This window comes from Schistocerca gregaria, chromosome 5, assembly GCF_023897955.1.
Source record: "Schistocerca gregaria isolate iqSchGreg1 chromosome 5, iqSchGreg1.2, whole genome shotgun sequence".
NCBI classification, from domain to species: domain Eukaryota; kingdom Metazoa; phylum Arthropoda; class Insecta; order Orthoptera; family Acrididae; genus Schistocerca; species Schistocerca gregaria.
Genome location: NC_064924.1, coordinates 466710657 through 466736529, shown reverse-complemented (window position 1 = coordinate 466736529; position 25873 = coordinate 466710657). Strand labels below are relative to the sequence as shown.

The 25873-nt window shown below is 43.9% G+C and overlaps 1 protein-coding gene across 3 annotated transcripts in view; it reads left to right on the top strand.

The window, feature by feature from the left end:
* LOC126271925 (potassium/sodium hyperpolarization-activated cyclic nucleotide-gated channel 2) overlaps positions 1-25873 on the top strand; it is a 2360296-nt gene that overhangs the window by 978329 nt on the left and 1356094 nt on the right. Inside the window, exon 1 of one of the 3 annotated variants that reach the window (XM_049974335.1) lies at positions 10081-10360. The exons of 1 other annotated variant lie outside the window; for it this stretch is intronic. In XM_049974335.1, coding sequence (XP_049830292.1) covers positions 10224-10360 — 137 coding nt within the window. In that variant the 5' untranslated portion in view covers positions 10081-10223. Of the gene's footprint in view, positions 1-10080; positions 10361-25873 lie in introns of those variants that run through there. One more of the 3 variants, XM_049974333.1, reaches the window with a different exon arrangement.

The following is a 25873-nucleotide window of genomic DNA, read 5'->3' as shown; positions in this document are numbered from 1 at the left end:
ACGCCTGTCGCGACACCACTGGAGGTGGGCTGCACGATGTTGGGGCGTGAGCGGAAGACGGCCTAACGGTGTGCGGGACCGCAGCCCAGCTTCATGGAGACGGTTGCGAATGGTCCTCGCCGATACCCCAGGAGCAACAGTGTCCCTAATTTGCTGGGAAGTGGCGGTGCGGTCCCCTACGGCACTGCGTAGGATCCTACGGTCTTGGCGTGCATCCGTGCGTCGCTGCGGTCCGGTCCCAGGTCGGTGGGCACGTGCACCTTCCGCCGACCCCTGGCGACAACATCGATGTACTGTGGAGACCTCACGCCTCACGTGTTGAGCAATTCGGCGGTACGTCCATCCGGCCTCCCGCATGCCTACTATACGCCCTCGCTCAAAGTCCGTCAACTGCACATACGGTTCACGTCCACGCTGTCGCGGCATGCTACCAGTGTTAAAGACTGCGATGGAGCTCCGTATGCCACGGCAAACTGGCTGACACTGATGGCGGCGGTGCACAAATGCTGCGCAGCTAGCGCCATTCGACGGCCAAGACCGCGGTTCCTGGTGTGTCCGCTGTGCCGTGCGTGTGATCATTGCTTGTACAGCCCTCTCGCAGTGTCCGGAGCAAGTATGGTGGGTCTGACTCTCCGGTGTCAATGTGTTCTTTTTTCCATTTCCAGGAGTGTACTTTGTCTCCCTTGTGGAACAACAGTAGTAGCAAATATCCCAGGCCTCCATACAGCCTTCTCAATCTGTCACTAAAACAATGTAAGCAACTAAATGAAGATAAAGAATACACAAAAGCACAAAAAGCGCCACTGTGACGGAAGGGAGCTCGGCGAGAATAGGTTAACTCACGACGCTAGCAGACGTTTGTCACAGTCCCTGTTTCTGCGCATTCGCAATTTGCAGCATACTAAGGAGCTTGAAACTCGACATCTGGCACAGTCAATTGATCACTGACGTCACTGGTACCAAGGTATTCCAAGCAGCGTTCATTTAACTAAACAAAACAAAAAATCTTCCTGAACTATAATTGCGATCAATATACAGGGTGAATCACAACTTCACTGATAAACTTTCAGAGATTGTCCTGTGATACATTCTGAGTATTTTGGTACCATGAACCCATGGTCTCCGGCGGCTCGTTACAGAGCTATTTAATTTGGTTTGGTTTCTTGTCCCAGTTAGCTTTGTACCTGTATTGCACTGAAAATAGGGCACAGCAAATGCCGACGGTATGCGCTGCGAGTCTCGTTTCTTTTCGCGCACGGGATGCCTGCTGTCGGTAATAGCAGTGCCCTGTTTAGCTCGTTGTCCCAAGTTTGCATTTAGTAGTGGTCCATTTCGTCTAGGGTTTTGTTTTCCGGCAGAGTCAGTTCTGCGTCAACAGTGATAAGTAGCAATACTGTGGATAGGTTTACTGATGAATAGTCTACCGATATGCATCTCGCGTATGGGTTCACCGAATGCAATAAAAGAGCAGTAAAACGTCTCTATCCCGAGCTGTTCCCGCACCGACGGCCACCCCGCCACAGTATTGTTGCATCTGAAGGTTGTTGCATTACTCTGTGTGGTGTGTTTTTGTTATGATAATTGCATATTAAAGGCTTCTTCATGGTTCTGAAGGTATTTTCACAAAAAAGAGAGTCAGTCCAGCAACAAACCAATTAAATTATAATGGCATATTACTCTGTAGCGAGCCACTGGAGACCGTGTATCCCTTCTATCAAAATATTCTGAAGGTATTCCTCAACAACCTTTCTAAAATTTGTCAGTGGATTTCTGGTTCATCGTGCATACTTAAATGTTCAAATGTGTGTGAAATCTTATGGGACTTAACTGCTAAGGTCATCAGTCCGTAAGCTTACACACTACTTAATCTAAATTATACTAAGGACAAACACACACACCCATGCACGAGGGACGAACCTTTGAACGTGATGTTATAGTCGGCGTACAAGTAATGGGACACAGCATCTCCGAGGTAACGATGAAGAACGACCATTTCACGAGTGTACAGTGAATACCAGGAATCTAGTGAAACATCAAATCTCCGATATCGCAACGATCGGAAATAGATCCAGCAAGAACGGGACCAACGACGACTGAAGAGAATCGTTCAGCGTGACGGAAGTACAACCCTTCGGCAAATTGCTGCAGATTTCAGTGCTGGGCCATCAAGAAGTGTCACCGTGCGAACCATTCAACGAAACATTACCGGAACGGGCTTTCGGAGCCGAAGGCCCACTCGTGTCCCCTTTGATGACTGCATGACACAAATGTTTATGCCTCGTCTGGGCCCGTCAACATTGACATTGGTCTGTTGATGACAGGAAACATGTTGCCTGGTCGGACGAGTCTCGTTCAAAAATGCAAATGCCTCTTAGCACTATGGGACTTAACACCTGGGGTCATCAGTCCCCTAGGCTTAGAACTAGTTAAACCTAACTAAACTAAGGACATCACACAGCCGCGCGGGATTAGCCGGGCGCTTTAAGGCACTGCAATCATGGACTGTGCGGCTGCTCCCGGCGGCGGTTCGAGTCCTCCCTCGGGCATGGATGTGTGTGTTTATCCTTAGGATAATTTAGGTTAAGTAGTGTGTAAGCTTACGGACTGATGACCTTAGCAGTTAAGTCCCATAAATTTCACACACATTTGAACATTTTTTGACATCACACACACCCATGCCCGAGGCAGGATTCGAACCTGCGACCGTAGCAGCAGCGCGGTTCCAGTCTGAAGTGCCTAGAACCGCTCGGCCAGTCTCGTTCAAATTGTATCGATCGGATGGACGGGTAAGGAGACAACCTCATGAATCCATGACCCTGAGTGTCATCATGGGACTGTTGAAGCTGGTGGAAGCTTCGTAATGGTGTGCGACGTATGCAGTTGGAGTGATATGGCACGCGTGATACGTTTAGATATGACTCTGACAGGTGACACGTAAGTAAGCATCCGTATCCATTCATGTCCATTGTGCATTCCTACTGACTTGGGCAGTTCCAGGAGGATAACGGGACACCCATGCCCGAGGCAGAATTCGAACCTGCGATCGTAGCAGCAGCGCGGTTCCAGTCTGAAGTGCCTAGAACCGCTCGGCCAGTCTCGTTCAAATTGTATCGATCGGATGGACGGGTAAGGAGACAACCTCATGAATCCATGACCCTGAATGTCATCATGGGACTGTTCAAGCTGGTGGAAGCTTTGTAATGGTGTGCGACGTATGCAGTTGGAGTGACATGGCACGCGTGATACGTTTAGATACAACTCTGACAGGTGACACGTAAGTAAGCATCCGTATCCATTCATGTCCATTGTGCATTCCTACTGACTTGGGCAGTTCCAGGAGGATAACGGGACACCCAACACGTCCAGGATTGCTACAGAGTGGCTCCAGGAACACTCTTCCGAGTTTAAACACTTCCGCTGGCCACCAAACTCCCCAGACATGAACATTAGTGAGCATTTTCGGGATGCCCTGCAACTTGCAGTTGAAAAGAGATCTGCACCCCCTCGTAGTATTACGGATTTCTTGTTAGCCCTGCAGGACTCATGCTGCCAATTCGCTCCAGCATTACTACAGACATTAGTGTTGCGGCACTTCTGCGTATTCGCAGAGGCCTTACACGATATAGGCAGGTGTATCAGTTTCTTTGGCTCTTCAGCGTATAACACGAATGCTTTGTGTCTTGGAATACTACGATTTGTAAATAAAAAGGCTAGAATAACACTGCACGTAACTTGAAGTTACTTACAAGTTGTTAACGTAAGGCCCTGTCCTTATCAGACTTAATAGATTCTTGGAAATCTGTTAAATGTCCATTCATGCCCATCACTATTACGTTGTAGGCTAGCACTATTCTCCACTGACAATTTTTCTCTATAACCTCTATAGTCAGATAACGTTATCATAATATTCATGGGTCTAAACTTCATACGCGAGAGAGCATATCAATACATGGTACACTCGTATTTCGAGATACTCTTGCATGTAATCCGCCTTACACCCACTACTAAGCACCTGTCTATAACACATTCAGAAGGGTTTTTCTTCAGTCTTCCTGTTTTGCTTCGAGGCACCTAACATGCTGCAACTTCATCAGCAGTCGTCATTTGATGGCGATCAGTTTCTGTTCCTGGATCATACCATAACCTGAGCCACTGAACGCTGACTTGTTGTCTACTAGGAAGGCCGTGATGCATCAGTGTCCAGCTACAGGGAAGTGTAAATTTTGTGTATCTTAGGTGACGCGGGCTGTTCCGTGTATGAACCTTACTTCGTCATTCGTGGACCTTGGGCTGCGTGCGAGACAGAGAGAGACAGAGAGAGAGAGAGAGAGAGAGAGAGAGAGAGAGAGAGAGAGAGAGAGATGCGGAGACCAGGAAAAGATTACGAGAACAAGAAGAAAAGTTGGACAGTAAACCGGGACTTCGTGGAAACATAGCGTCACCGTCACTGTCTTTTTGCCCGCACCGTGTAAAATCTTACATAACCAGATGCAAGGCCAGTGTCTTCGCAAGTGTCTTTATGTTGTTCGCTAGTGTCTTGATGTTGTTCTCAGTCGCTGGTGTTCGTATTACAGTCGATTCTGCAGTATTTCCTCTTACAACTGCCGTCTCAAACGTTCCCCCGCCTCCTGCTCACACGACAATCGAGTGTTTTATAAGCTGTAGTTATTTCTATTCATTGTTCTCAAAATATGTCTATTCATATTTTACAACAGTTACCTTATTAGTTCTCATATCATACGGCATTTCGTAATTACGTTGAAAGATCTGGACACCTATCAAAATATCTTAGGCAAAACAAATATGAAAAACTGATCTTAATTTGATTCGGGAAAGGTACAGACTACAAGAAGTCGCGTAACGCTGTGGCAAGTTCCCCGTTTCGACGGCGAACCTGAGACTTGAGAGTTTTGTATACTCTGAAATTTGTCTCGCAACTTGTGCGTGCAGCTTTGACAACAACTGTGCGTTCCACCAATCAGTTGCGAGCAAGTAGTTTCAGACGGTAGACGTGTGACCGAGGTGGATGGGGAAACATTTGCAAATCATGTATTCAAGACATTCACCAGAATGTTTTGACGAAGCAGGAAGTGTGTACAAAGTTTGTCCCGCTCACCTTGACTCCTAAACAAAAACGACGTCGATGGAAGGCTGTCGCGACTTGACTGAAAAGGAAAACTCGAACCACTCTTTTGTGAAAAATTTATCACGGATGTCGATACTTAGTGTTGTCAATGTGAAGCTACTACACGACGAGAAAGTGAAGAAATTCACATGTAGAGCCAACGCTTTGACGACATAACCGGCGTTCAAGACATTCTGACTCAAAAATTGAAGAACATCACTAAGAAAGACTTACGACAGTTTCACATGATTATATGAACGTCCGTGCGTTGTCCTCAAGTTGGGAGAGACTGTTTCGAACACGTGAAGCACTGAAACCATTATCTTAACTTCTCTGTATTTTTTTTAAATAACTGCAGTCTGTAAATATTTTGGGCTGACGGCGTATGCAACTGCTACTGACTAAAGACAAACTTGATAAACAAGGAGACAATCGTGTACGTAAGAAAAAAAATTGCAAAGGATAGGAACGGAAAGATCTAAACTTTGCGTCTTCCGAAAATAGCCGGTGAATTTTGCACAACTCTGTTCAGATATGCGTACGGTGCGAAAACTGGCAATTGAGGCCTAAATAATGAAAAATGTGAAGTTAGCCACGCGAGTGGTAAAAGGAATCCCTTAAACTTCGGTTAAATCTAAAAGCCGTATGTTCAGCTTAGATTAGAAAGGACACAGAGGAAATGTAGGGAGGAAAGGAAAAAAAATTACTGCGTTTTACTGGCAGAACGATTAGAAAATGTAGCAGGTCTACTAAGGAGACTGCCTACACCATTTTTTCCGTCCTCTTCTGAAGTACTGCTGCGCGGTCTGGGATCCTTACCAGATAGGATTAACGAAGTACACCGAAAAAGTTCAAAGAAGAGCAGCACGTTTTACATTATCCCGAAATAGAGGAGGGAGTGTCACGTTCATGATACAGGATTTGGGATGGATATCATTAAAATAAAAGCGTTTTTCGTTGTAGCTGTATCTTCTGGTGAAATTTCTATCGCCAGCTTCCTTCTCCGAATGTGAAAATATTTTGTTGATGCCGACCCACATAGGGGGAAACGATCATCATCTTCATAAAATAAGCGAAATCAGAGCTCGCACGGAAATGCGAAGGGCGTTTGAAAAGTCCGCGCAAAAATAAAAACTACGTACGTGTTTGGGGTAAACTTTTTTATTTTTCGACATAGTCTCCTTTCAGACTTCGTCCAACGCTGTTCTAATTCGTTGATCCCTTCTGAATAATAGGAATTGTCCAGGCCTGCAGAATAGCTATTAGTTGCTGCAATCACTTCCTCGTTTGAATAAAATCTTTGTCCCGCCACCCATTTCTTCAAATTGATGAACAAATAGTAATCAAATGGTTCAAATGGCTGTGAGCACTATGGGACTTAACATCTATGGTCATTAGTCCCCTAGAACTTAGAACTACTTAAACCTAACTAACCTAGGGACTTCACACAACACCCCTTCATCACGAGGCAGAGATAATCCCTGACCCCGCCGGGAATCGAACCCGGGAACCCGGGCGTGGGAAGCGAGAACGCTACCGCACGACCAGGAGCTGTAAATAGTAATCCGAGGGAGCGAATTCTGGAGAATAGGGGGGATGTGAAACGAGTTGGAATCCTATTTACATTAATTTTGCTACCACAACTGCTGAGGTGTGTGCTGGTGCACTGTCTTGATGGAAAAGGACCTTTTTGCGCACCGATCGCCTGCGTTTCTCGTGCAGCTCGGTTTTCAAACGGTCCAATAACGATGAATAATATGCACCTGTAATATTTATACCCTTTGCCAGACAGTCGATGAGGATTATCCCTTGTGAAACCTAAAAGACAGTTGCCACAAACTTTCCGGCGGAAGAAATGGTCTTCGCCTTTTTTGTGCAGATTCTCCCGTGGTAACCCATTGTTAAGATTGTTCTTTAGTCTCAGGAGTACAGTAATGTATTCATGTTTCTTCGACAGTGACGAAACAACGCTTAAAGTCCTACGGATTCTTCCTGAATAGCTCCAATCCATCATTACAACACTTCATACGATTCCGTTTTTGGTCAAGCGTGAGCAATTGCGGAACCCATGTTGCGGATAGCTTTCTCATGTCCAAATGTTTATGCAAAATATTATGTACCCTAAAAACACGGGAGAACTGCCGGATGTCAGTAACGTCCTGCCACGATATTTCGGCGCAGTGTCTTCTGGACATCTTCAGGTGAGTACCACTGAAGATGGCATAAAGACTCTGCGCCGAAATATCGTGGCAGGACGTTACTGACATCCGGTAGTTCTTCCATGTTTTTATGGAACAATCAGTACGCCGGGAACACTTTAAACATGACATTAAGTACCCGTTCATTCCAGATGCCCACAGCACTAGCAACCTCACGCACCTTGACTGTTCTGTCGTCCATCACCATTTCATGGATTTTATCAATGATTTCTGGAGTCGTAACTTCCACAGGGCGTCCAAAACGTTCAACATCACTTGTGTCCATATGGTGACTCCGAAAATTTTGAAACCACTTATAAACTGTTCTACTTGAAGGTGCAGAGTAACCGTAATGTTTATTGAGCTTCTCTTTAGTCTCCTGAAGCGTTTTACCTTTCATAATAAAGTAATGTTTATTCACCACACGAAATTCTTTTTCGTCCATTTTTTGAGAATCACTCGACTTCCTTAACTCATACGAATGCCAAATACAAATAAATTGCAGTGAGCACATGGTGTGTCGTGGGGCGGTCAATCTGTTTTTGAAATAATTGAAAAGCCACGATCGCTTCAATTTCGTTTACTAGATGACTAGTTTCAGCGCTCTGAAGGTGCCATCATCGGATGTGAAACGTGGGTTAACATTTATAAAACCATATGGACATCATGGCACTGTCACAACCAATAGAAACTATTAAAAAACTGCTCTCATTGGTTGTGACAATGATTTTATCAGATCTTCTGCCTCATCTGCCATGGTATCCATGTGGTTTTATAAATGTTAATCCACGTTTCAGATCCGATGATGGCACCTTCTTTGAGTGCGGAAACCGGTCATCTAGTAAACTATGTTGAAGCAATCGTGGCTTTTCAGTTATTTTTTAACAAACAAATTGATGAATATGACTGAAGCTTGGTGTGCGTTCTTTCCAAAGATGCTACTAACTAAACATGACCTCGATACACGCCGGTGGTGCCATCTCTCGGACTTTGCACGGACTTTTCAAACGCCACTCGTATATCTACATCTACATCCATACTCCGCAAGCCGCCTGGTGTGTGGCGGAGGGTACCTTGAGTACCTCTATTGGTTCTCCCTTCTATTCCAGTCTCGTATTGTTCGTGGAGAGAAGTATTGTCGGTATGCCTCTGTGTGGGCTCTAATCTCTCTGATTTTATCCTCATGGTCTCATCACGAGATATACTTAGGAGGGAGCAATATACTGTTTGACTCCTCGTTGAAGGTATGTTCTCGAAACTTCAACAAAAGCCCGTACCGAGCTACTGAGCGTCTCTTCTGCAGAGTCTTCCACTGGAGTTTATCTATCATCTCCGTAACGCTTTCGCGATTACTAAATGATCCTGTAACGAAGCGCGCTGCTCTCCGTTGGATCTGCTCTATCTCTTCTATCAACCCTACCTGGTGCGGATCCCACACTGCTGAGCAGTATTCAAGCAGTGGGCGAACAAGCGTACTGTAACCTACTTCCTTTGTTTTCAGATTGCATTTCCTTAGGATTCTTCCAATGAATCTCAGTCTGGCATCTGCCTTACCGATGATCAACTATATATGATCATTCCATTTTAAATCACTCCTAATGCGTACTCCCAGATAATTTATGGAATTAACTGATTCCAGTTGCTGACATGCTATATTGTAGCTAAATGATAAGGGATCTTTCTTTCTATGTATTCGCAGCACATTACACTTGTCTACATTGAGATTCAATTGCCATTCCCTGCACCATGCGTTATTTCGCTGTAGATCCTCCTGCTTTCGAGTACAATTTTCCATTGTTACAGCCTCTCGATATACCACAGCATCATCCGAAAAAGCCTCAGTGAACTTCCGATGTCATCCACAAGGTCATTTATGTATATTGTAAATAGCAACGGTCCTACGACACTCCCCTGCGGCACACCTGAAATCACTCTTACTTCGGAAGACTTCCCTCCATTGAGAATAACATGCTGCGTTCTGTTATCTAGGAACTGTTCAGTCCAATCACACAATTGGTCCGATAGTCCATATGCTCTTACTTTGTTCATTAAACGACTGTGGATAACTGTATCGAACGCCTTGCGGAAGTCAAGAAACACGGCATCTACTTGGGAACCCGTGTCTATGGCCCTCTGAGTCCCGTGGACGCACGGCGCGAGCTGGGTTTCACACGATCGTCTTTTTCGAAACTCATGCTGATTCCTACAGAGTAGATTTCTAGTCTCCAGAACATAATACGTGTTCCAAAATTGTACAACTGATCGACGTTAGAGGTATAGGTCTGCAGTTCTGTACATCTGTTCGACGTCCCTTCTTGAAAACGGGGATGACGTGTGCCCTTTTCAATCCTTTGGAACGCTACGCTCTTCTAGAGACCTACGGTACACCGTACACCGTTTTGTTTCTTCCGCGCGGTTTTCGAGAATGGAATAATAGAAAATTATTGTGGAGGTGGTTTGATGAAGCCTCTGCGAGACACTTGTCGAACAGCTTATAGGTGCTCCTTGCGACGTAGCAGGTTAGAGAGAACTGGAACTACCTGATCGCTCTTAGTGTGCAGACTGACTATAAGATGAACGTGATGTATACTCGACGGCGCTGTTGGTTATGCCCGACACTGTAGCGGCGTTTATAGTGTTACTAACAGTGAAATAAGTGTAGGCAAAAGCGAGAACCGTAGCGCTGTTTGCTTTAGTGGGGACTGAAGCGCCGTACTAGCAGGCAGCACGCCCGTGAGAAGCAGGTGGCGTGTTGACAGACTGCCGGCCGGCCAGCAGCGCGAGCACATTCCGCTCGGCCGGCGCGCGCGTAAACACAGATAGCGCGGCGGCGGCGGCGGCGGCTGCTGCGGTGGCCGGCCACGGCCGCGACGGAGCCGCCAGCCAGTGCGGCCGCGGTCATGCTGAGGTACGCCATCCCCGCAGACCCCGACTCGGAGCTCTGGTGGTGCGAGCGCCCAGGCGGCGGCGTCGTCTTCCGCAGGAGGAGGGGCGCCTCCCAGCGCCGGCGTCTCGCCAGGGCCGGCTCCAGGAACAGGTCAGCCACCGGCAGGATGTACACACGAGCGCCGCCGATTAAATTTCCAAGAACGCCGTACGAGTATCTTAGTGTGAGGGACATGTGGTCTCTGCTGGCTCATCACTGAGTGATTTAGTAAACTGCTTTATTTTCGTATTAGCCCAGCATGCGGTCCAGTGCATTCTCTTCTCTAGAGTAGGTACACATAAGCAAAGCAGCCACGTTTACAAGTACAAAATAATACTGATTTTTTGTGCTTTAAAATTGAACATGAAAAAGCTTTTTGTTCGCGACGTTGCCTAAGGATGCGTACGTCACACACACACGCAGAGAGTGAGTCAAAAAGGAATTTACATCAAAAACTTTCGTGTGATATACACATTTATCGAGGTAACTTACAGCATCGGTAGATGTGTCATTTTGTAGCGAAGAACCTCAACCTTGATTGGAACACGTTCATGTCAGCCCCAAAGTTGATGTGTTTTGTACCCGTAGCAAATTCGAAGTGTACGACCCATCTTCTTCGTGGAGAAAACTCAAAACTCTCTATCGTATTGTGTATCTGTGTGTAAGTTATCTCAACGTATATATTCAGGGAGATCAAAAAGTCAGTATAAATTTGAAAACTGAATAAATCACGGAATAATGTAGATAGAGAGGTACAAATTCACACATGCTTGGAATGACATGCGGTTATTAGAACAAAAAAAAAAGATACAAACGTTCAAAAAATGTCCGACAGATGGCACTTCATCTGATCAGAATAGCAATAATTAGCATAACAAAGAAAGACAAAGCAAAGAGGATGTTCTTTACAGGAAATGCTCAATATGTACACCATCATTCCTCAACAACAGCTGTAGTCGAGGAATAATGTTGTGAACAGCACTGTAAAGCATGTCCCGAGTTACGGTGAGGCATTGGTTTCGGATGTTGTCTTTCAGCATCCCTAGAGATATCGGTCGATCACGGTACACTTCCGACTTCAGGTAACCCCAAAGCCAATAATCGCACGGATTGAGGTCTTTCACGCGTCTAGCAATATGGGGTGGTTTTTTTTTTGTTCTATAAAAACCCTATGTCATTCCAAGCATGTGTGTCAATTTTTACCCGTCTATCTATATTACTCGATGGTTTATTAAGTTTTCAAATTTATACTGACTTTTTGATCACGCGATATATATACATATATGATGTGTGTGTATTTTCCACATATATTCCTAAACAACGAGACTGATCTCAACCAAACTTGGTACACACATACCTTGTGCCAGGCGACAATCGCTTTGGCGGTAAGAACCACCTGCCTCTGAAAGGGGGCGGGGCTGGGGGCGAAAAAAGAGCTTAGTCTGCGACACGTGAATTCCTAGAGTTTATACATCCAATATTTGAGAATCAGAGCGCTTAACCACTTGCAACAAACTTAACACATAATTTCAAACCCTTACAAAACTCTCTTCTCGCTGACAATCACTACAAACTAATGAAAGCAAAAATGTTTGTCGCGTACTACTTCCCCACTGTTGATTCAGTAAAACTGAGGCATCGCGCTATAATTTATTACTTCTTTGCTACTAAATCTAGTTGTGACAAATTTTACAGGCAGTGTGCACATATACTACGGAATGTAAGTGCATAATTACACCATTCTAGGACACGCAGTTTAGGACATACGGCGTCGTAAACAATGAGTTACATGAAAAACTGCCGCATCATACATTACTTTTAAATTTGTTTCTCTGCTACGAAGTCCATTCGCAAGAAATTTCGCACACAGTATCCAAAGATGCTGCTGAATATATCTAAAATTTTATATCATTGCACGAAGCATAGTTTCGGAGGTATGACGTCATAAACTCTGAGCTACTTGAACAACTGCATCTCCGTGCATGACGTTTAAATTTATTACTTCCTTGTTAACAACTCTATTCACAACACTTTTTCCACACAGCATTCTCGTATGATGCTGAACGTACCTATAAAATTATATCATTACACGACATACAGTTCAGGAGATATAAAGGCATAAACATTAAAACAAGGCCAGACGCTACGTAGTACAGAAGGGGCCTACAGCTTTACATAAATACCTGCACGACACAGAGAAAAGGAGAGGACTCGTTTAAGCCTTTTACTCCCCGTAAGAAATGAAGAGAGTCAGAATTAATAATGCTATATCATACTGCACTTCACATAGTTAAGAAACACGCTATTATCATTGAAACATGTCTTGGTCGAACTGCAGATCTTTCTTATCCTACTATTGTTCGCCCACATTGCGAGCTTTCAAGCAACAGCATGTTTGCACCATGAAATTTTACAATCAGTTAAAAATGATAAGTTACATTAGGTACAGTTCGAAATTACACAACCATACACAAATACACTGACAAAAAACATGCGATAGCGTTAATACACATTAGAGGTGATGGTAGTATCACGTATACAAGGTACAGAATGGCAGTGCGTTGTCGCAGGTGTAGTTTGTATTCAGCTGATTCACGTGAAAAAGTTTCAGAGTTGATTACGGCCGCACGACGCAGATTTCGAATGCGGATTCGTAGTTGGAGCTACACGCATGGAATATTGCATTTCGGAAATTGTTAATGAATACAAAATTCCGAGATCCACAGGAGTGTGCCGAGAATGCCAAATTTCATGCGTTACATCTCACCACAGAAAACGCTGCGGCCGACGGTCTTCAGTTAACGACCGAGTGCAGCGGCGATTGCTTAGAGTTGTCAGTGCTAATAGGCAAGCAAGACTGCGTGAAATAAGCGCAGAAACCGGTGTTAAAGGGCTATGGCAGCAGACGACCGACGCTTCTCCTCGGCTCGTGAGCACCCTAGAGGACTAGAAAACCGTGGCCTGGTTAGATGAGTCCCGATATCACATAGCAAGAGATGTTGATAGGGCCAGAGTGTGGCGCAGACCCCACGAAGCCAAGGCACTGTGCAAGCTGGTGGTGACTCCGTAATGGTGTGGGTTGCGTTTGCAGGGAACTGACCGGCGTCTCTGGTCCAGCTGAAGCGATCATTGATTGGAAATAGTTATGTTCGGCTACTTGGAGACTGTTTGCAGCCAATCGTGAACTTCAGATTATACGAATGACAATGTGCCATATTACCGGGCCATAGTTTGCTCGCGACTGGTCTGAGGATCATTCTGAACAATTCGAGCAAATGGTTTGACCATCCAGATCACCCGAAGTGAATCCCCTAGAACATTTACGGGACGCGATCGAGAGGTCAGTTTGTGCACAAAATCCTGCACTGGCAACACTTCCGCAATTATAGACGCAGAATGACTCAATATTTCTGCAGGTGACTTGATGGGTAAATGCCACTTTGAGTTGCTGCCCTTGTACGGGAAAAAGTAGGTCACACACGATGTTTGAAGGTATCGCATGACTTCTCTCACCTCAGTGTGTAACACTAGGAAGATAAATAGCCTGCAACATCCACAACTACACGTTACTCTTGCACGGCCAGCAGAAGAGTTTGCGGCCACAAAAATATTTGACCTCGTTCTTTGTGAATTAAAGATGTGACAGATAGCGAAAGTTTTAAAAGTAAATTAAGTTCACTTCTCCTTGACAACACGTTGTATTCCACAGATTAATTTCTTAAGATGGCATATTTGTGGCTGGGATACACTTATCAATTTTTTGTTGATGGAGATTAAGAAAAATCAGTTGTGTAAATGATCAGTATGCAGCCATGTTTTTCACAGAAGAAATGTATCTAACTTGGAAACCTACTAACGAATTCCTCATCATGGAACGCTCTCGTGAATGTGATCCACGGAACAAGAAAAAATAAAATAAATAAAAAACAAATGTAGCCCATTTGTTTTGAATCAAGCAAGGTATCAGATATAATCTAGAAAAAGATAAAGTGAAAACAAAGTACGCGACATACGAAATATTGTTTTTTTTTTTTAATGTAAAGAAAACTGTTAGTCACCAAAGCACACTGAACTTCTGGATAGTGGCAGCACCGTTGCTTCACACGTGACAGGCAGGTTAAAAGTATACTTTACCCAGTTCTTATAAGTAGACCACTCACGTGTGAAATACATTCGATCAAAAATATAACTTGATTGGCACTTTATTTGGACAATGCCCTTTGTATAGTATCATTTTGTCAGCATTTCTTCACAGTGAGTGTGAATTCTCATCTTATCTAAATAAAACACTAAAAGTTTGAATTTCTATGTTTAACTTTTGTTCTAAAAATCTTACGAGAATTATTTCCTCTTTGAAGCTATCTTTTCACACACGATCTATAATTTAATATTGCTTCTTTTCAAACAGAAACCTACAGACAGTGCTTTTTTTTTACAATTTATATCCTGAAAAACATTCTGTGCGACGAAAGCTGCTATATTCTTGTAAACTCATTATCTCCTGATATTCTTCATAGTGTTGCAGAAGAACTGCACCCATTTCTAAATACCCTCAACTGATTCCTCAGTGATGACGTTGCTGCTTCTTGTCTGGGTGGATACGCAAATTACCCTGTCTTCGGCATAGTGCCCCTCTTTGCATAATTTCTATACCATCGACTTTGGCAACTACTTATTTCCTCAGTCTCAATGTCAATAAATTTATTAGTTTTAATAGATAATCATCGTTCTTGTCTGCGGAAACAACGCATCATCACTTTTCTGCTGGGACTGCGAGATAAGGACAGGCACTATTTTAAATGGGATGGCGTTTCAATGACCAAATTATTTTCTGTTAATTGAGCTTCCATCTTTTCTTGGTAGGATAGCTTCATAATTTTGAATAAAAAGCGTAGTACTGTGAATGCTCTACACTATTAATTTATTAACAGAATCGTCCATGACTTATAAGGCTATCATCAGACTTAAGCTGACAGTTGTTATCAAAGAGGGTACAGTATACAAGACTATTCAGCGTTTTACTTAGATATTATATCCTCGTCGACAATGCTAGCCAGTTAAAGTCGGATGATGCCCTCGTAAGCCAAAAATTGTTTAACTTGATTTGATTATTAATATTGCAGTACATCAATTCATTTATAAAGTTATTTAATGGTACCGGCGGGACGAGAGTTTGCTTTACCTTATCTGTAAACCGTTGATAAGCACCAGTGTTTCAACCTGGCTCTTCTCCTAATGCAGAAAGCACAGGTCAGGGCCGAATAGCTGGAAGATACCGGAGCAACCCATGTTACAATATTGTGAGATCCGACCACATACTTCTGCTCAGTATAATCATGAATTATACTCTCGTGAATAGTTTTATTCTTAGGCACATAATTTTGCTACCTGGAGTTTCAGCCAGCCCAGGAGTAAAGTCTTCATGTCTCTATTATCATCAAAACATTTAATAACAACGTATTTTTTGAAGTTTTAAGATAACAGTCCTTATGAAATCGCGCTGCAACGAGGACGTCGTAAATGTTGTCATGGATCGTTCAGAATCGTCTTCAACAGTGTGGGTCGGGACGCTGTGTCGGAGCACATGAGTAAAGACAATTACAGCTCTCAGCTTTCCAAGTCATTTGTGAATGGGAAGTAATATCGAAAATCTTCAACACTGCGCAACACATTCCTGATGTTCTCAGTAATAACGAAGTTTTTCCAGCTGTACCTTTATTCGATAACGTTATTCCATGTACGTTGTGAACTTCCGCACCACCACTATACACTAGTGCGTTCATACTCATTCAGTCTCCGTTTGTTCTCAGTCACGACATAAGAAAACGGGAGGAAAATTTCTTGTATAGATTTGATTCTTTAGGTTTTGTATCTGCCACGATATTTGGTACCAAAGTTTGATTTCCAGTACTGCAGTTCCTTGGGACCAGTTTTCTCTGCACACGTGCAACAGTTCCGCAGAAAGTTACTAACTATGATGTTCGCCTAAAATCATTGTGTAGTTTTCTTTTTTCTAAATGAATGCCAGTTGTTGTCTTACTTTTACTTCCCTCATAACTGCAAGTTCTTCGGTCCCGTGGAGGTGAAGGTCACAGTCAGCCACATCGTGCTTTTTATATCCAAAAACTGAATGATTTAGTGTAATTAAAATGCAGTTGCAAACTTCATTGTTGCGTGTAATTTAAATTGCTGTCACACTGAGTAACGGAAACAACTGTATGAGGAGCTGGGGCTAGGTGCGCAGGCAGATACTGCCTTGTTCACTTGTGTAAGATTCACAGACTATTGAAATGAAGTTCCCATTAAATATGAATTCGTGTAATCAGTGATGTTGTCCACCCGAAAATTGTACTTCAAAACCAAATTTGAGGCAATGGCAATAACTATACGAGAAATGCCAATACTGAAATACTCTGGAAGACAGTGTTTGCTCTTGGAATAAGTATTCGACTAAGGAACGTTTAGTATTTTACGCTGAAAGCGTTTCACGACGGCAGTAAAACAAGTAACGGGAATAAACCTAAAACGCTGTACACCAAACTAACGTTGGCGAAGACATTAAGAAGCTAATAGACAAACGTTAATGACCACATCTCTAGTAAACTACATGACTCACATTTCTTAAAAGGTGAAGTCGCCACTGTCTTCGCAGTCGATACATGTACCTAAATTGACAGGTGATAATTATAAATTTTGATTTCTACTTCAACACACCCTCGCACCCCGTAAAAAAAAAATGCTCTGCATCGGTTCTTTCGTTTTGCTCAAAGATAACAAACAGCGCCGTGACTTCCACTATGAGGACCTGTTGAAAAGTTATGCCTCCGAATAAATTATATGAATAATCTTACAGCTCTTTTGATAAAACAATTGACATTCTACATCTTTATTCTTCATGTCTACGTATTTGCAGCCCTCTGCCGTTCGAGGGCTCCGGATTGCGGCATGTAGCCTGGTAGTGTGTAAACATAACTGTGTCGCTGCCCGAGAAAGAGCGTGCTGTAACCAAGTTTCGAATTTGATAAATTTGTCCGCGTATGGATTAGTCTCCTTCAGGATAACAACGCCATGCCACACACGAGCGGTGAGACAATCTCAACAAACCGAAGTCTTGGGTTCACTGTAATCGATCATCCTCCATACCGTCCCGATTTGACCTCATCCGATTTTATATATTGCCCGAACTTAAAGAATACTTCAAGAACCTCATTTTGTTACTGTTGAAGCGGTTCAAGGAGAGTTGAGGTTGTGGCTCCGACAGCAAAACTCAAACATTCTAAAGTGGCTTTATCACTAAACTGGCCTCTCGCTGAAAGGAATCTGTTCGGTGCCACGGTGACAGTAATGAGAAATAAACATGTAGACGTGAAGAATAAAGGTGTAGAATGTTAATAAAGTTTGTTTTGCTTCAAAAGCTTTAGGAGTCTTCATATGCATTACTTGTCAGTACACACAGAATTTGTTTTCCTTCTATGGTACCTCGGGCAAAAATGTGGAAACCAAGGAGGTTGCAGCAGAAGAGAGATATTTCATAGCACCCAAGGTGAAAAAGTACCCATAACTATTAAACATTTTCGCGCCCATGTTTATCAGGAATATTTTTCCTTTTGTAGTCCATAGTACCATCTCTGAACGTTTGAAACCCTGCACTCTTTGCAACAGTGGTACCGGTACATGTGTTCCTGTGTCAGGGGTGTGAGAACGATTTTCGCTTGTAATTTGCTATTCCGTCGTTTCTGGACTGGGGTCCCTTACCTCAAATTGATACATTTACCCTTCTCCACAATTCCAGAAAGTTTGTAACATCATTACGGAGTCAGCCTGTATAGCCCATAGATACAAAATGTGAAAGTGAAACGCCGATCATTGACCACTGATACATGGATATCAGCGAGCCAGCTTCTTTATACACTGCAGCGATAAGGAAATTGGTATAGGCATGCGTATTCAAATAAAGATAGGTAAAAGGCAGAATACAGCGTTGCGGTCGGCAATCCCTTTATAAGACAAAAAGGGTCTGGCGTAATTGTTAGATCGGTTATTGCTGCTGTACTGGCAAGTTGCCAAGATTTAAGTGAGTCTGACAGTCGTATTATAGATAGCGCATGATCGATGGGACACATCTTCGACGTAGCGATGAAGTGGGAATTTCCGCACAGGTGTATGGTTAATATCAGGAATCCGGTGAAACAAAAAATCTCGGACATCGTTCAGGCCGGAAAAAGATCATGCAAGAACGGGACAAACATAGACGACCACTGAAGAGAATCATTTAACATGACGGAAGTGCAACCCTTCCGCAAAATGCTGCACGTTTCAGTGCTGGGCCATCAACAAGTATCAGTGTCCGAACCACTCAACGAAACATCGATAAGGGCTTCCGGAACCGAACGACCACTCGTGTACCCTTGATGATTGCACGACACAAAGACGTTGGACTGTTGATAACTGGAAACATGTTGCCTGGTCGGACGAGTCTGGTATCAATTTGTATCGAGCGGATGGACGTGCATAGGTATGGAGACAACCTCATGAATCTATGGATCCTGTATGTCTGCAGGGGACTGTTCAAGCTGGTGGAGACTCTGTAATGGTGTTGGAGTGATATTGGATCCCTGACACGTCTAGATACGACTCCGACAGGTGACACATCTGTAGCCATTCTGTCTGATCACCTGCTTCCATTCATATCCGTTGTGCATTCCGACGGACTTGAGCATTTCCAGCAGGCCAGTGTGACAGTCCTCACGTCCAGAATTGCTACAGAGTGGCTCCAGGAACACTCTTGTCAGTTTAAACACCTTCGCTGGCCACCAGACTCCCCAGAAATGAACGTCATTGACCATATCTGGGATGCCTTGCATTGTGCTGTTAGGAAGAGATCTCCACCCCCTCGTACTCTAACGGATTTATGGACAGCCCTGCAGGATTTATGGGGTCAGTTCCCTCCAACACTAGTTCAGACATTAGTCGAGTCCATGTTACGTCGTGTTGCGACACCTCTGCGTGCTCTGGTGGGGCTGTACATGATATTAAGCAGGTGTACCCGTTTCTTTGGCTCTTCAGTGTGTATTAAACGAACATTCAAAATATGCCCATGGTGTGCAACTTGAGTGAGATTATAGACGTCATTGTAGCATGACATAAACATTTTGAGTTTCGGGCAGTCACCACATAACACACCCGTGTCCAGCCTAGTGCTTACCTCGAATTCACTGTGCTGAATTGTATGTGAGAATATAGTTTGCCCTCGGCAAGTGGTTCCTCTGAACGAGACGTACGTTTTGCCAGGCAGTTCCTACTGTGACGTCAAAGGCGTGACCTCGCGAGTCGCAGCCGGCAGGGACGCTGAGCTGGGCCCGATGCGGCCGCGAATCTTAGCACCGCCTCTGTCCCCCCCAGCCCGCGCTGCACTTGACATCAATCAAAGCGTAGAGTGGCAGCTTCCGCGCCTTGCTGGCCAGATTCCAGGCCGTCGTCGCGTGCTGCCTGCATCTTCCCAGGGTGTGCCTGTCTGTCTTGACACGTCGCACTCTCGGCTGGTGGCTGCATTTGCGGTCTCCTCGTTATGGAGTATCTTGCGTAAAATTAATGACGTTCTTGTCTTGCAAGGGGACCCTCCATACTGTAAATCACGGATTTTGATGAGCTTCAAATATGTTTTAGAGGCGCTTACCCTGAGTACCTAGCTATCCCGTATTTAGCGACGGGCCTTGGTTTTTGAGAAAACCAATTTTGAAATTCATTGCACGCTTTGAATACTTGTAACATTTAATGTATTCTGAGCAATTCAGCGTAGCGCAGAGTTAAAGGTTCACTTTACCGCGCTGGAGGTACCGTGTTCGAATCCTGCTCGTGTACTTCCGTTTTTTTATGTTTTCTTTTTCAAAATCGATCGAATTTTTCAGTTTTATTTCAAATAATATCAGCAAACAGCGTAAGATCTACATCTACATCCACATCCATACTCCGCAAGCCAGACGGTGTGTGGCGGAGGGTACCTTGAGTACCTCTATCGGTGCTCCCTTCTATTCCAGTCTCGTATTGTTCGTGGAAAGGAGGACTGTCGGTATGCCTCTGTGTGGGCTCTAATCTCTCTGAAATTATAAAGATATATTCAGCTATTAATTTTTTCTGTCGCACAATATTACAAAATCATATTTTTCATCGTCCACATTGCTTGATGTGCCAGAACAATATTGTGGGTGATACTTATCATAGAAACAACAGAACAACAAATTTCCGCAGCACCACGCACATTTTATGAAAGCAACCGGGCTGCAGGCGCACGGTTTCTTCATGACCGATACCGGGAAACACAATCTTTTTGCATTCAAAAGGTTTCTCTTTCATCCGCTAATTTCAATGCCAACCATGCGTATGTAATCATGCTTTCAAAATTAGAAGCGCTAAATTGATGTAGGATTAGCGATTGTAATTTTATGGAATCTTCCCTAGAAGCGGTCTCTCTCTTGTCATTCACCAAGTCGGTATCATTCTGAATAATGTTCGTGAAGATTTTCACCTGTCGGTAAAAATAAACATCGCAGGGCTGGCAATAAGGAGTGCACATTGGTGGGACCACTTTTAGGGTTCAGGTGCTCGCTTTCCTTTGATCAGTGAATATCGTATGAAGTTGAATCGGTTTGCCCTCCCCAAGAATCGATAACGTACAAAAAAGTTTTCTGTCCCACGTGCGGTGGAATTACAGAACGCAAAAATTTTTCGTACACCAGTTTCCTGAACTTCGCGGATTTCGTGCAGGACACGACTACATTCCTACATTCCTATATTTCTCAGTTAATTCGTCTGCTCGTTTTTGAACGTTAGGACCAAATTTTCTGGACGGTTCTTGCATACATAAAAGAAACATAAGGGAGCAGGATTCGAACGCGGTACCTCCAGCGTGGTAGACGTGTACCCTTACTGCTGCGCTGACTTGCTCGTAATATGTGATGTTCCGGGTATACAAGAGGGCAATCAACTTCAAAATCGATTTTCTCAAAAACGAAGGCCCGTCGCTAAAAACCGGATAGCCAAGTACTCAGAGTACGTGCCTCTACAACATATTTGAAGCGCACCAAAATCCGTGATTTACAGTTTTACATTTAGTTACGTCCGACTGTGTTTTATTTCTTTGCGCCACACTCAAAGGGAGATCATTACCAGACGGTATGCACTTGCTTTCCAATGAGGACATCTACTTTTGCTGACTTCCTTGATTTAATACTTGTGATTTCCTAAAAAAGGCCTTGGCCCAAAATAGTTATTTGACTATTAAGTGGAATCGTACCGTTAATGCACAACGGGTAAAGCATGGGAGGTCTTAAGCAACCAATGAAGTTAGTGGATATTTGCCTTAAGCCGGAATCGATCTATCTTTCACTGACTTTACCCAAATTATTCACTGATTGATTATAATTCATTAATTGGAGTAACATATCAAGATTTCTGTCAGGAGTGACTTTGAGACTGAAATTATTAGGCTACTAAACCAAAGATTCTCAACTGAATATGGATGCAGCCATGACTCATTTAAAAACAAATCATTATTTACTTTCGTTTTTCGCACTGGGGCAGCCTGTCTCTAACGTAGCTGTCTCGTAATTTCAAATCTGCACGGGAACAGAGAAGGAACGTCACTTTGCCACTGTTCGTTCTTCTACTCTTGCATGATCATCACGCTCGTCATTCATTCTCATTCTGCAGGAAATACTTTGAATTACAGAGCAACTTAACTTAGTTACTGTCACTGTTTGATTTTGACAAGAACACGCGATGAGATACCGTAATGTGGGTCAAGAGACTAAGCAGACAGTCGAAAAAAAAATTAGGCTCATATGAAATTTATTACACCCTATTACGTTCTTCATACGCACGTATTTGTCCTAATACGAATTTCAACAAGAACGATCATTTTGCTTTCACTGTGCAGTCTGAGCCGTGGCGCCGTTAAGTTACTAGACTCTTCTTTTTGGCACCTCTAGCTAAAGGGTAGTATCGACTATCCCTCTGGCAGCTCCATTGCCAATATCTATGAGAAAGAGTTGGTATCTGTGCGTTGTGTCCTTAGATGTATGCGTTCGCTGACCCGAGAGGGGGAGGCTACACGTTTGGGGATTGGCGATGGCAAGAGGTCACGAGGTCCGAGCTGCCGAAGCCACGCAAGAAGGGCCTGCGCAGAGGAAGGATACAGGAGTACTTCACCGGGGTCAGCTTCGACTGCAGGCAACAAGCCGACATCCCGTCGGTTGGTTGGCAACATTTGTGTCGGACAAGTAAAGGAATGATTAAATAAATCAACACAGTGACGTTCATCCCTTTTCCACAGGCACACAGTACCATACTAGACGTACAAGACTGACTAACGCGTCAAAAAGATCACTGTCACAAGGCGCAATGTGGCAGAACAATGAGGAGGAACCACTAGTTCCGAGCCGCCCGCTGTGGCCGAGCGGTTCTAGGCGCTTCGTCCGGAACCGTTCTGCTGCTACGGTCGCAGGTTCGAATCCTGCCTCGGGCTCGGTGTGTGTGTGTGTGTGTGTGTGTGTGTGTGTGTGTGTGTGTGTGTGTGTGTGTGTGTGTGTTAGTTAGGATAGTTAGGTTTAAATAGTTGTAAGTCAAGGGAACTGATGACCTCGATATTAAGTGGTGTGCGAAGTGGCCGCTCGGTTCGAGGCCCCATGTCACGGATTGCGAAGCCCCTCCCGCCGGAGGTTAGAGTCATCTCTTGGGCACGGGTGTGTGTGGTGTTCTTAGCATACGTTAGTTTAAGTAATGTGTAAGCCTAGGCACCGAGGACCTCAGCAGTTTGGTCCCTTAAGAATTCACACACATTTGAACGTTTTTGAACAAACCTGCTTGGAATGACATTGGGTTTTACTGAAACTGGAAGAATGCCCAAAATGACCATCAGAACGAGCTTCATACGGTACAAAACCAATAATGAGCTTAACAATTGATTTTTCTGTGTTAAAGTGCTCAATATGTGGGCCGTCATTCTTCAACAGTACGTGTTGTCGGCGGATAATGTTGTGACCAGCACTGTACATCATATCAACAGGTACACCTTGTCTTTAATATAGTCCAAAAAAAATGAGTAGCATGTGTTCAGAGAATATGGCGGCCAGTGGTCTTTCGGTACCCCAGAGCCAGAATGCTGTCTCCAGGACATCAAACACACTCCTGCTTCAATGGGGTAGAGCTCCGCATGCATTAAGCACATATTGTCTAAATCAAGGTCACTGTCACAAGGCGCAATGTGGCAGAGCAATGAGGAGGAACCACTAGTTCCGAGCCGCCCGCTGTGGCCGAGCGATTCTAGGCGTTTTGTCCGGAACCGTGCTGCTGCACGAATAATTGGGAAGAAATCATCTTCCAAAACCATCACTTACCGTTCCGTAGTCACCGTGCCATCAAGAAATATCGCACCGATTATTCCGTGACTGGACATTGCACACCACACAGTCACCCGCTGAGAGTGAAGAGACTTCTCGATCGTGAAATGCGGATTCCCAATCCCTCCAAATGCACCAATTTTGCTTATAGAAGAACCCATCCAAATGAAAGTGGTCTTTGTTGTTAAACGATACAGCGCATACTAATTCCCATCAAGCTCCGCGGGCAACCGTGCAGTCAGAACGTCCTAACGCAAAACGTTCAGAAGTTACGACGAATGTATTCCATATAGTTCAATAAATATCACCCTGTACACATCGATAAAACAAATATCGGACTAGCCAGACCTGTGACCGCTCCATCGAATGGACGCGTACAATTAAGATTTAAAAATCATTTTCTTCGTAAGAGGAAAACAAATCGACACATTCCGTTGATACCGGGCGTTGCAGGAAAGACGTGATGAGCAGGATCTGTTTGGGCTGATTTTGTCCTAACAAATGGTGCACATTGCGTCTTTCCTGCGACGCTCAGTGTCCGCGGAAAGCGCTGGTCTGTTTCGCGTTACAGATAAAATAAAGGCATTTTACATAATTAAACTAAAAGCCTTTGGTGGCTTCCAAAATGCTCTCATCATTTGCAATGTAGCTTATCAGGAGCCGGTTGTAAGCAGCGAGTCTCGTAACTGCAGGCATACCACATATCCGTATCAAAGAGGAAATTCAATACTGTGACAAGTGATGGCATTAATACGAAGACTGAATACGCAGTGCACTAAAAGAAATGAGAAAGCAGCAATTGTGATCACAAAAAATGACAATAGTCATGATGGTTCAAAAATAAGTTTGTGGCACATGATATAGAGCCCAAATGGCTGTACAAAATAATGTGAGTCGTATGAAACCTGTAATGTGTGACTTTCTTTTTAACAACTAGTTGGAATGTGAATGTAAACTTCCCCTGCGCATGCTGCTGGTAAGTCCCGATTTTCCAGCCGGGCGCCAATGTTGATACCGTGACGTATTCACGATTGTTAGACGATGAGTATGATACTCTTTGAAACGTCGCGGTATCTCAGTACAGACACCCATTTGGGAACCCGTCAGCTTTTGATCAATCAGCTAAATGGTTTGGCAGATGTATCCGAGCGCCCTGCCATGATACAGGATATTTCCAAAATATGGATTTCATAGCACTACAAGAGCAAAGATAAAAACCTGTAACTTATTTATCCAAACTATAAGTATAGCTCGGAACCAGTTGCAAGCTGCCGGTTCGTGTGATCGCCTGTACGTGTCTCCCTGCTGCTGCTAGGTAGCTACTTCGCTCGCTCGTTCATCACCCAATGTGAGTCGAATGGAGGTACCAACAGCAGCAACAGAAGCCGATTTGCATTTTTCGTTTCCAGAGGTGGATTTTAGTGATTTTCTTATAAGTGTGTTACCTCGGCGATGAATCGACCACAAGGGGTGTACGCATGCAGCACTGCCCTCCCAGATCGCATAACTTCACGGTACGTGAATTATTGTTTTTTTTTATGAGGAATTGTGAAAGGGTGTCTAAATGCCTCTCCTTCCAACAATTTAGTATGAACTGCGACGCCGCAGTGCACCACCAGAGAATGCAGCAAACTCCGCCATCCTCGTAGAAATATGGAACAGGTCTAATTACCGTTTGGATGTTTGTAGTGCGATACGGTGGAGAATACATTGAATACTTGTGAAACGCACATGAAACATTCGATCCTCGACGTACTTACAAGAAATACGTCTAGGCTGTATCGGTATGAATATGAATGATATATACAAATGCATGGTTCTTTTAAAAATAAAATAAACGTAAGTTAAATTCATCTCTACGCTCTATCTTCATTCTTATAGAATTGTAGTCTTGTAAAATCAGATGAATATTTATGAAATATCCTGCAATATATTTGTTTCCTTCGCCTGCTCACAATCAGACTGTCACCTCTCAGACTAATGTACACCTTCGCTACGACACATATTAGTCTGTCACCACAATTCTCGTACCAAATTAGTACAGTTAAAAACTTGTTGAAGCTGTGAGGCGGAGAATTAAGAAAACCATTAACAGTTTACGAAGAACACCAAGTGTCGCAACGCCAAGCTGATCCGTTGCCAGCTTATGTGCTGTAGAGGAAATGCACTGTGGGTAGCACTTCCCCTAATCTAGACACTCGTGCAGTACCACTACTTTAGGTTTTTA